This window comes from Ylistrum balloti, unplaced genomic scaffold, assembly GCF_031769215.1.
Source record: "Ylistrum balloti isolate Yb309-2 unplaced genomic scaffold, AGI_CSIRO_Ybal_v1 Utg369724, whole genome shotgun sequence".
Lineage (NCBI taxonomy): Eukaryota > Metazoa > Mollusca > Bivalvia > Pectinida > Pectinidae > Ylistrum > Ylistrum balloti.
The window spans coordinates 1,299,499-1,312,702 of NW_026781942.1; the positions used below are offsets into that span (position 1 = coordinate 1,299,499).

Here is a 13,204-nt window from a genome sequence, read left to right on the forward strand (position 1 = left end):
ATAATTCTACGTATTGAGACACCTCAATAAAAGCCGGTCATCCTATAATTCTACGTATTGAGACACCTCAATAAAAGCCGGTCATCCTATACTTCTATATATTGAGACACCTTAATAAAAGCCGGCCATCCTATACTTCTATATATTGAGACACCTCATTAAAAACCGGTCATCCTATAATTCTACGTATTGAGACACCTCAATAAAAGCCGGTCATCCTATACTTCTATATATTGAGACACCTTAATAAAAGCCGGCCATCCTATAATTCTATATATTGGGACACCTCAATAAAAGCCGGTCATCCTATAATTCTATATATTGGGACACCTCAATAAAAGCCGGTCATCCTATACTTCTATATATTGAGACATCTTAATAAAAGCCGGCCATCCTATAATTCTATATTTTGGGACACCTCAATAAAAGCCGGCCATCCTATAATTCTATATATTGGGACACCTCATTAAAAGCCAGCCATCCTATAATTCTATGTATTGAGACACCTTAATAATAGCCGGCCATCCAATAATTCTATATATTGGGACACCTCAATAAAAGCCGGTCATCCTATACTTCTATATATTGGGACACCTCAATAAAAGCCGGCCATCCTATAATTCTATATATTGGGACACCTCAATAAAAGCCGGCCATCCTATACTTCTCAAGAAGTTTTAATTTTAATTAAACCAAGACAAAATTAACTCATTCCCACAAAAGAAGGATTTTAAAATTTGGTCCACTCCACTATTGGGTCCCGCCCTTCTCATCACATTGGTTCCAGACACACGAATTTCACAAAACTGACCAAGTTGAGCAGAATCCTGACATTTATTGGCACATGATCCATACCTTCCAGAGAAAGAAGAAAGATTTGATAGAATTTGCTTTTTTTGGTAAATACCCTTCCATCCACCCCCATCCACCAAGAGTTTACCATCTACATAGAAGATTGTTGAAATTTCAGTCAATTTGACAATTTGGCAACGCCCCCCCCCCCCCCCCCCCTCCTTAAGCCCCTGGAATCAGGATAATATTGCATCATTTTGGTTTCCATATGACCATGGAAGGTTTCTACTAATTTTCATTGTAATCAATCCAGAAGTTTTCCGAAGAAGTAAAAAAAATGTAGATGATGGACGACTTCGAACAAAAAGGGATCGGGGTAGGTAATCGTGAGACTTAGTCTCAGGTGACCTGAACAGCTCATTTTACCTTGGTTATGGATTTCAACATTTATAAACACATAATTCAAAGGATGTCACGAATGTGATAAAGAAATAAATTATTTATTATTACAATACACATAAAGATACATTAATGATTTGATCATACGTCTCTGATTTGATTCAAAATCTCATCTGATCTGGTAGTTATATGTAAGGAAGCCACTGAGCCCGAGATCATATCGAAGTTATCAGAAAACTTTTGTGTGGTGTGCCTGGTGCCCTGTCTGTTGTATTTTTGCTATGAAATTTGACGACAATGAAAATCTAAGGCTAAAACGAAAGTAGAGCCTGTCTGTTTCAGTCGCTGATAAACACTGTCTGAAGTGCGTTAATTGTTCATGACCTAATGATTCATACACGTATAAACAGACCACTAGCGCTTTACACTATTTGTAACTGTCTGAAACTGAAAGGCGTAGACGGTATCTCGAGATGGTTTAGGGGAGCTTTATCGTCAGAATGCTGTAAACAGTAGCAGTTTCCGGTGTCCATACAGGTACGTCAACATCAGCAGAAGTTTAGATCTACGGGAGTCGGGACAGATGTAGGACGTTCCGTAGCCATTCACTGCAATCATCTGCCAATCCTAACAATACAGGTATATACGAATTACATGTATAGCTATTAACTTGATGTACGATTAGAAAAGCTTGAATGATACGAAGTATTACTATTTTAACAGCATGCTATCTATATTTAACATATATATATTAAAAAGAAGATTATATAACCATTTTATATCACATCCCTTGTCGGCCAGGATCCCTACCCCTCTGCGTGGATACAGGTCTCCAGAACACTGACCTTCGTCGGTGAGACGATGCTCGGACACGGGAGCAGCTGTCAACCAATTTAACCAACCAGGGAGTCCTGATATCAGCCAAAGTACCAAAGGCCCGAGGTCGGATATCCTCAGCACGTTAGTTTGTCGCAATTAGTGAAATTTACATTTTGATAGTACAAGAAAGCATTGTTAACACATAATTTATAGCTATATATAGAATTGTCTCTATAGCATGGTGGCTGATTTGTGTATCTATTAGTCACAATATTTGTGACATAGTGTGCATATGCACAAGTAGAGCAAGTTATTGTACATGTTGACGTCAGGATAGTGAACCCCGAATGTTCACAAATTATACAAACAACATTTAACACATGTAGTTAATTACACATATGAAGGATAAACAGTAGGCCTATTGCAAGCAATCTGCATTTAGTTTTACTGTTATCTGTTGACCAGGAAGGGGTTCCTTTGGAGAAAACAGTCAGTCTTGACAATTATCAATTATAACATTTACTCCATGAAAAAGTTTAGTTACGATTAACAATTCAGTGTAGTTATTCTAGGCAGGGATGTATATAACTATATATATCTGTATTATATGTACCTGTTCTAAGTAATAGTCATATCCTGCCCTCCTTGTTGTTGCTTCGCTTTATGAAAATGCTTTATATATTATTATGTAAGCAAACTATCAGCAGGTTTCACTTTAAAACAATTATTTAAGTATATGTAAATGAATATTGACATGTGTAGGAGTATCTTATAAACAAGGTAAATATGCAGTGTACACTTTCGCTGAAGTAACACTTTGATGTCATGGGTCATGTGATGTTGTTCACCATCAAAATGTGTATTCTTGAGATTAAGTGAAAGGGTGTGAGACCTGCTTTGACAGTCTTCCGTTTGTCAAGATAGGATACCACATAATATATAATACACTATTTCATCATTTTAGACTGAAATATGGGATTATGCAAATTTGTCGCCAAAATATTTGAATACTGTCCAAATTTGATCTGAAGCATCCTTCAGTGAAGACACCATGGTTTTGTATAAGCAGTGCATATGACTCTCCAGTGGAAATAGATATAAATCTTTAGAAAACCCTTCGTTTAGTTTTGATGAAGCAATTTCAGCAAACTGAACCAGAAAATAGATACAAGCCCTATAGGTCTTTGTTGTTACCACAGGTAATGGCCTAGCAAAATTGTCATGAACTATCGTTTCAATATGTTCATACATCACCAAAGAAAAAGAGAATATTGCCAGTTTAGATGTTGTTTCAGTGTATAGATTTGATGATAGTTTCACGAATATTTGCAATAGCATCAAAGTTATGTGATAAGTTTCCATTTCATACAATATTAATGATACTAGTATCAAAGTTTCCATAAATGTTTTGAATTGTAACTCATTCAAGATCTTCTGAATGAAACAAATGGGTAACTAGATACATATTATTTTCAATACTTGAACAAAAGGATACAGTATTGAAAATCTATAAGCTCCTGCATTGGGCTGCCAGTTAAATAAATGGAAGTTCCTTGACTATTGTAAACCTACAGTAATTGAACTTTGTTACAGGGCTGGCAGTATGGAGTGTGACAAAAGTATGGAAGGAGATAAAATAGAGCGTTTGCGGGAACGGATCCTCCAGTGTCCCATCTGCATGGATGAGTTTCAAGATCCACGCATATTGCCCTGTCACCACTCTGTGTGTCTGAACTGTTTACTAGACTATGTCCGACATTCTTCCTCATCTGGTCGCCTTTTCAGATGTCCACAATGCAGGTATACAAACTGTAGATGTTATGATGATTCTGTTGGTGGTCATACAAGACATATCATTTAGAATAAAAGAATTTGATTCAGAGATAATTGTACTAAAACTGGGCTGGCTTATATTTCATTAAAATGCTAGTAAGTTTAACAGTTTGAAGTAGAATGTTCTTTAAGATTTTTTCAAATAAATTTTCTTTTAAGTCATAGTTTTCCAAAATAACCAGTCCTATAGAAATTATTATTTAAGATTTTATTGATGGTGCCCTTAAAACCTGGAGTTCTGGAATTGAATCATCCTTGATACTCCAACGGTTATGATCACTTTTGCTCTTACCACCCCTGGAACATTTGGTGGCAAAATGGAAGGTTCCATGTACAACACCCTGTTGCGAGAAGACTAGTTTGGTCCTTTGATGTACATCAAATGAATTTCGAGGTCCCATAACAGTATGTTTTAGTGGCTATGAAATTGGGTGTTGCTCCTTTGTAATCTTCAAAGGAACAAATCATTAGTTTGTCATTTGCCAGTTTTTTCTCCTGAATCCTGCTCTAGATCAATCAAATTACTTAGCTTTTGTCGTTTATTTTGCCAGGAATTGTTCAAGGTGTGCAGAGAGCGATATATAACCCCAGGGGTATCAAAGATGGAATTAATATACGTTTAACATGTTTGACTAGAACTAAGTACTAGAGTCGTGTACCCTTTCACTGAAGAGAGGCATTATTATCTATTCAGTTTTCTTATTGTATTACAGGAGTGATGTTTGTGTGCCGAGAGGTGGAGTCAAAGACTTCCCACCCAATTTCTATATCAACTGTATCCAGGATGAAATTGGGGCAAGGCCATACTTTGGTGTGTGTGATGTATGTCGTCGAGATTGGCTTGTTTCACAGTACCGCTGTATCAATTGCGACCTTGACATTTGTAAGTTTTGTATACATAACCATCGTCTGTTCAGCCATGGAATAGAAGAGGAAGCAAACATAATGAAGATAGAGACTGGTAACATTGGTACAGTGTTGTCGTCACAACGTACCTGTTCCACTCATGATGGTGAGACCCTCCACATGTTTTGTGCAACATGTGACATCCTAGTATGCATGACATGTGTGTGTGAGGAACACAAGAAACACGATACCCAGCCACTGGGACGTAAACTAAGCCTAGCCCAGCAAGAGCTACAAACAGAGTTGGACCAAGTAGGAGTGGAGATGGCCCATATTGACCAAGTGACGGGGGAAGTGAATGACCTACGTACCAAAATTCTGCAGGATCGAGAGGCCTGTGTACGGGCACTGCGTGGACAAGCTCGGGCTCTCACTCTTGAGATAGATGCCCAAGCAGAGAATCTGATAAGCCAGCTAAAGGAGGATGGAAGTGTTGCTGCACTGGAAACCTACTCTACTCAACTGGCCAGTTATAGAGACCAGCTCCAGCGTGGCACACAATTTTTGGAGAATCTTGAGGAGGGTGACATAAGTCTGGAGCTCATTGACACATACCGTCGTTATCAAAATAGTATGTCAGAGTGTAAGAAGGGACTAGCTGGTCACTCCCTGATACATCACCACCCGTCCTTCTCACCAGGACAAATACGCAAAGCTGGCCAATGCAGATTCTTTCACTTTGGACGGCTAATGAATAAGCACGAGCAGACAACGTTTCTTCCTCTTCAACAAAAGAAAGGAAGTTGGAGAGGTAGGATGGATGTTATCTTTGGAAGACTTGTTACATGTACAGGGTGGTGGCCAGCACTGGTTGCTGTGATCACTCTTGCAATGGTTGTCACCTTAATTGACTTGTCACTTAAACTCTACCTGTCGCCAGGCACCTTCACCCAGACCTTTGTTGGTTTTACTTTTGTTCTGTATGTCAGTGTAGCAGCAGCTTGTGCTTATGTCAAAACATAAGACTTGGCTTGATGTAGGAAAAGATGTGGCAATTGGCATTGATGTAAAAGATAGAGCTGCATACATGTAATTTCTTCCCATGTTTTCGGAAAATGTGCATAGAAAACTACCTTTTATACATTTTAAATTTGATAATGTGCTATTGTGTATTATATATTTCTGCATCATTCTAGCACTTCAATATTGGCATATATATTTATCAAACTACAGGCTGTCCAGCACTTCTTGACAAAAAATTAGGGCTAAAATTACAAAATTTTAGGGCAAATTTAGGGCTAAAATTATGAATTTTGTAACTAGAATAGGAAGTTTGAAAGCATTAAACTGACTTACGTTTGCAAATTTGACAAAATAGAAACTAGCATACAATGCCTTAATTGCAGGAAAGGTGTCTTCCAGGGTTTCAGTGTCCCAGCTGCTGTTGGCTGTGATCTTAAGAATCACACCTCTGTCACTCGGTCACAACCAATAACAATCTGGGTACATAGATCCACTGGTCAACTGCCTTTCATTGTCTACCCTGAATTAGAACTACAGACTACATTAAAATACATTTTAAGTATGAATTTAATGAAAACATTTTCAGTAAATTGTAAGAAATATAAAAAAAGTAGGAACTGAAGTGAAAAAGTGGGGCTTTTTTAGGAATTCCCTTTGAATTTTTCCTTTTTTTTTTTAGGAATTTTAGGGACGCTGGACAGCCTGAAACTAATATAGGAAGAACTGGACATGGTTCTGAAGGATTGTGTAGCAAAGTCTCATTCCTATTTGGTGTTTTCAGTGTTTTTATGCTCCCCAAAAATTTTCGGGGGAGCATCTAGTCGCTGCCTTGTCTGTCCTTTCATGTCCGGATCCGGAGCATAACTTGCCCACAGTTAGGAGCAAGGATCATGAAACTTGGTGTATACACCAGTCATACTAAGGGGATGTGCAGTGTACCAGATTCAGGTCCTGCAACCCCTTGTTTACAGAATTCTGGCCCTTTGTTAAAGTCGCTTTCAGGGAGTATTCATCAGTTTCACTGATAACTCTTGTTTGTTCTAGAAGTTAATAAAATGCAGTTGTTTTACATGGACTATATTCACATTTATTTTTTGAGGATATGCTTTTGTGATAGGCTGATAGTTCAGTATTACATTTTGTATACCATGTATGAAAAGATGCTATTTTCATGGTAAAAATTTCAAAATTGTTGAAAGAAATAGCAACAAATTTTGAATACCCAGTACAAGTCTTCCAACATATTGCTGTCCTTATGGGTAAGAAATGCCTGTAAATGTGATATGTGTTAAAAGAAATTTTGTTAAGTATGAAGTATGCTTTAGTACTAACGCAATGCAGAGCATTATATGTATTTAAACTAAAATGTTATTTTACTGATATCTATAATCACAGTATGTATTTGTTCTGCTGTTATATGTATTTTAACTGAAATTTTATTATATCGATATTTATAATCACAGTCAATGTATATATATGTACTTTTAGACATTGCTTATTTACGAGGGCTGATTGATAATTTGTGAGCCTTGTATTGAAGAAGTTGAGCAGGGATGTACTTTTTCAGCTCTATTATTCCCTGATTATTTAAGGCTGTGTTCCCGAAGACTGGTGTCATTTGGTCAGTTTATGCTGCATAAGAAAGGTCTAGCACCTAAGGGTACATACTGATGTGGTAGCAACACTAGGGAATGATGCCCCTTCATATGCTGATGTGAAAAGGTGGCTGGCGGAACTTAAGTGTGGCAGGTAGAGCCTTTAGGACGACGCCTGTCCTGGCAGGTCTGTCACTGTTGCAACCCCAGAAATGGTCAATAAAGTCCATGATATTGTTATGGCTGATAGAAGAGTTACAAAGAGATATATAGCCAGTACATTTGGAATTTACAGGAAAGAGTGCATTCCATTCTTACAAAAAATCTTGCAAATGAGGAGGCTTTCAGCCTGTTTGGTACCAAGACATCTGACATTTATCAGAAGCACACCAGGCAGACTTTGTCACATGCTAATCTTAACCTTTTAGAGGCAGATCCTGCATACTTTTCTTCAGAGGTTTGTGACTATGGATGAAACATGGACCCATCATTTCACCCCAGAGGCCAAGCAAAGTCTAAACAATGGAAGCACACGGTTCACCCCTGTCATTGAAGGGAAATAGTGTTCCATCAGGTGGAAAGGTTGTGGCCTCTGTTTTCTGGGATGCTAATGGTATTCTGATTATAGACTTTTTGCAAAGAGGCCAAACAATCAATGGCACATATTATGCAAAACTTCCTAGGCAGTTAAGAGAAATATTAAGCTGAAGTACCATTGAAAACTCAGTAAAAGTATGTTGTTCCATCAGGACAATGCCCTTGTTAACAAGTCTGTCGTTGCCATGGCTGCCATTAATGATTGTGGCTTTGAATTGATAGAGCATCCGTCTTATTCGCCTAATGTTGCTCCTTCAGACTTTAATCTTTTTTACAAAATTGAAAAAGGTCATTTCTGGTACCCATTTTTGGTCAGATGATGATGTGATACATGCAGTGGAGGACTTTCTGAACGGTCAAGAAAGGACTTCTGTAAAAGTGGCATTGATGCCCTTATAAACATCACTGGCAAAAGCATATAGGTGCTGAAGGGAATTATGTTGAAAAATGATACAATATGTCTGCCTAAAGTCAAACCCTTAAATAGATGGCTCACAACTTATCAGTCAGCCTTGGTATGTTCAGCTGGTTAATGCAAGATGTTTTCTAAAATGGAACAAACAATTTTACATCGCCTGAACAGTTATAAAACAATTTAATATGTGATGAACAGTTATAGGAGAGCACTAGTCAAGATATTTTATTTTAGTTTTCACTAATTTAGCATATACAGGCCAAATGCCATGATCAGCATTGTTAATCTGTGCTTCTATTTACACCCACTATATTCTAGACTACTTACCTCTCCACATATATGTATACTTTGTTAATTTACTTTCTTGTTGTAAGGATCATGATTACTATAGTGTTTATTTCATTTTTCAAAGGATCTGCAATTATGTTAGCATTTATAATGAGAAGTGATACAGAGTACAATATCTATATATTGTCCTCAATTAATGCCCCCACTTTTTACAACAGAGGTAAGAAGATTTGTCAAATTAATATTTATACAAATGTACATGTACTTGTATTTCATAAAGCGGAATATATTTTTGATCTGGAACATCCTTTTTTTTACTGATGAAAGCAATTTGCCCTTCAGTTGATCTAAAAAGAAATGTATGCATTTATTTTCTTAACATTATTATTCTCAATATTGGGAGCTGAGCTGAAACAAAGAAAATGTTCAGTTAATGGGAGCTACAACTGTTTTTGTAACCACTGGTTAATGAATGTAATGACTCACGATAAAAACAATTTTTGTCTCGTTTGCCTTCTTTACCTGCAGACATTTTTCTAGCTGATCTAATTTGAAAATACAGCTCTAGAAACCAGAAGTTGGCTCACTGTGATATTTCCATGTATGCATATATCTTGACCAAGTATATTAAATATGAAAATAGTTTACAAAGTTTTTTCTTTTGTTTTGATTAAATAATGTCAGAAACAGAAATCATACAAAGTTTTGTTTTTTCGCTAATCAAATCACCCTTCGTCTGTCGGTAAATAAAGTTTTTTTGTAATCGCTATTTCCTGAGAAATATTGGATGGATATTTTGTTTTTTAAATTTCACACGTGTGTTCTCCTTGCTCCCTAGTTGTGCCAATATAATTTTAACACTGATCAGAAAAACAAAATGGCTGATAGGTGGCCATCTTGAATTTCCACAGAGAAAGTTTGTTATTGCTATTTCTTGAGAAGTACTAGAAGGAACATTCTCAAATTTCATATGTGCATGTAGGTTCCTCTTTGTCCTGGTTGTGCCCATTTGATTTTGGGACTGATTAAAAGTAAAAAAAAAAGAAGCCAACAGGCAGCCATCTTGGATTTCAACAATGAAAGGTTGTTATCACTATTTTGTGAGAAGTACTGGATGGATCTCAAATGTGATATGTAGGTTACCTTTGGTAATTTGTTGTGCACATTTCATTTTGGGACTGATCAGAAAAATGGAAATGGTTGACAGCTATCTTGGATTTGGCAATTAAAATTATTAATGCTCTTTCGTCAGAGGAATGCTAAAATTTGGTATAATCAAGAGTAAAAACAGTGAGAGAAGAGAAAATTAAGGGAAAAGATAAAACTTCTAAAGAACAAATAAAGATCAAAATGGTGGGCATCAAGATCCCTCTGGGATCTCTTGTTGAATTATGAGAAACTAGGATATGGCCTGTACAAAAATATGTGCATCAGTACCCAATATACTTATGATTGACAATATTTCTTATCTTGTCAACAAGTAATCCTCTACAAGTCAAAATAAACATCGATTTACAAGAAATTAAATTTATAGAATGAAGGATTTGTGGTGTAACATTGCATTGTACCAGTTTTAACTTGCATAATCGAAAGGACTTCTTGCTGGCACAGCTTTAATTCTTCTCAGTGGTTTTTCTGCCATTGTGTCAGTACTAGTACACTCATTCGTGTTAGTCATGTCATATCCATGAATGTTTGGAAATTAAATCTCGTTAATTCTCTCTCTGCTGTAATCCTTAGTAGCACCTCATTGAGAGGAAACTTTCACCACTACTGAAGGAGTCCAAATGCATGCCTCTTACAGTGATGATTGTCAATCAAGCGGGGTCTTCCCCGAACACCAACTCTGTATATGGCAACATGTTTACATAGGAGGTCAACTGTGATGATAGTGGATTATAAGCTGTTTTAGAATTGTAGTACAGGTAACTTGCACAGGTAAATTCTGATAACTGTTCAGAAAACAGGTAAATCAGATGATTAAGTTCTGATTCTGATAACTGTTCAGAAAACTGAAAACTGCTAATAACTGTAAAATAAAGGAATCAAATATCTGTGTTAAATCTGTTTAAATCCCAAGCTATTCAATGGGAAATGTATAAAAGCCAAGTTCATTTTGGGAAATTATCATATTTCAATCTGCACTTTGAAAGATCAATGTCTCAATCATTGCTTGATTTATTACTGTACTTTTGTCACAGATATATATTGTCAAATCATAACTTTTGTCATATATATATTAGTTAATCTTGTATTTTCTCTCAGTTTTTGTGTAAATTGTAACTTTTGTCAAATATTAGTTAATCTAGTATTTTCTCTCAGTTTTTGTGTAAATTAGTTAATCTTGTATTTTCTCTCAGTTTTTATGTAAATTGTGTTTAATTTGAGTGATATTATTATATTTGTTGTTTGATACAAGGACAGTATGGCTAATGCTAAGATCAACGTTAAGTTCATCACCAACAGAAGAGGCGGACAGAACCTTTCACATAATGGATTCATCTTCAGACAGATTCGAAAGAACGGCAGCAGGACATTCTGGAGATGTTCGACCTCAGGCTGCTCAGCATCACTCTCGACAATCGACAACATACCAGCTAACTTCGGAAGAAATCCACACACCCACGCCTCAGACCCAGCCAGTGTTGTAGCCAAACAGATCATGAACCAGATCACCAACAAATGCGTATAATCGGTCCAGCCTATTCCGTCCATCTTTGAGGAAGAGCTCAATCAACTCCGAGACAACGACTGGGATGACACTTCCAAGGCCGTGGTCCAGCGACTACCAACATTCTACACAGCGAAATTGTCTCTTTACCGTGCTCGCCGCAAGCAGACTCCTCCACTACCAAAGACTTTGGCCGACATCACCTTGGATGGAAGATGGACAGAAGCATCTACAGGCGAACCATTTCTCCTCTTTGACAACGGTGAACAGAACAACAGGATGATTGCATTCGCTTCGTCGGAGAACCTGGCCGAACTTGCAGCATCTGACACCTTCTTCTGTGACGGAACTTTCTACAACTGTCCAACAATGTTTCATCAGATTTACAGCGTCCATGTACAGAATGAAGGCATCATGACACCAGTCGTATACGCATTACTTCCCGGAAAGAGCCAGGCAATCTACAGCCGTTTCTTCACCCTTTTCCAGGATCACATGGTACACTTCGACATTCCATTCCGACCCACTACAGCCTTCGTCGATTTCGAGGTAGCTGCACACAATGGATAGAGGGAGATCGTACCACCTGGAACCACTTTTCAACCGAGGGACCCCGGACTACCAACCATCTGGAAGCTTGGCACGGAAAACTGAAGAAGGTACTGCATGCCCACCCCAACATCTACACCATTATCCAGACGTTTAAGGACATACAGGACATGAACGACATCAGCCGGATTCAGAGAGATGCAGGAGGCACCATTCAACCCCGGAAGAAGAAATACGCCAACATTGACAGACGCCTGGCCACCTTGAAGGACCGTTACCAGACTGGGACAATCGACCTGATGACCTATGCCGATTCAGAATCCGAGCTTCTGCATCTTGGATAGAGTGTTTTGTGTTTTCTGGACTTATGGATTACTTGATTATCACAGGTTGTAAAAGGACATAATATCTAGATAAATGGATAATGTATTGTCACACATAGTGCTAATTCAGCTTCATTTAGGGGTTTACTATTTATATTAGATAATAATTTATTTAATGCTAAGATGTGGATAATGTTTCAACATTATATATATGTAATACAAATACAATTTAATAACAGACATCAGTGTATCATTGTGACTTACTAAATTTTATTTATCAATTAAATATAATCTTATATGATAATCATTAAAATAATAAATAACAATTTTAAATACTAATAAGTAATAACTATTTTGTAATACTTCATATACTACAAAAATGTGTTACATTTATATATGTAAAACAAAAAAAAAACTTTACCTATTTCCTTATTGATATGTACGTATCCTATTTACAAGGACAAGTTGACATTCTTAGTTGAAACAGACTATAACTTTAACATCAAAGGATTCCCTTTATAAACACCCTCCTTTCAAGTTGGCAGAGTTGGTGTTCGGGGAATGAGCCCATCAAGCTGGGTGAATTTACCTAGGATTCTTGTGTTTGGTAGCCAGTGGTCATTCATTATTTTTCCAAGTCACAATCTCATATCTACATTGGCTACTTTTGGTTTTTGATGAGTTCCTGCTAATACTGTCTACCATCACATATCTACGATCATCGAACATGTATACCAACCACTTGTATCATGCTGACGAGATCCTTGTTACACTGTCTCCAATCACATACCTATAGTGACCAGCTGTTGGTTTTGATGAGTTCGTGGTTATACGGCCTCTCATCACATATCTATGCTGACCACTTGTATTTTGCTGACGAGATCCTTATTACACTGTCTCCAATCACATACCTATAGCGACCAGCTGTTGGGTTTGATGAGATCGTGGTTATACCGCCTCTCATCACATATCTATACCAACCACTTGTATTTTGATGACGAGTTCCTCTTTAAACTGTCTCCAATCACATATCTACACCGACCACCTGTTTGTT

The 13,204-nt window shown here is 37.2% G+C and overlaps 1 protein-coding gene across 3 annotated transcripts; it reads left to right on the forward strand.

Annotated features, from left to right (window-relative positions):
- Positions 1-1,635: 1,635 nt before the first annotated feature.
- Positions 1,636-7,087, forward strand: LOC132565468 (E3 ubiquitin-protein ligase TRIM45-like). Of its 3 annotated transcripts, none has more exons than XM_060230115.1 (3): positions 1,636-1,830; positions 3,604-3,810; positions 4,557-7,087. In XM_060230115.1, exons 2-3 carry the CDS (start codon positions 3,614-3,616, stop codon positions 5,710-5,712), a joined length of 1,353 nt encoding a protein of 450 aa, XP_060086098.1. In that variant the 5' UTR covers positions 1,636-1,830; positions 3,604-3,613; the 3' UTR covers positions 5,713-7,087. The 3 variants fall into 3 exon arrangements, with proteins under 3 accessions (XP_060086098.1, XP_060086099.1, XP_060086101.1); XM_060230116.1 differs by having other exon boundaries at positions 1,652-1,728; XM_060230118.1 differs by lacking the exon at positions 1,636-1,830 and adding an exon at positions 2,104-2,151.
- The last annotated feature ends 6,117 nt before the right edge of the window (positions 7,088-13,204 follow it).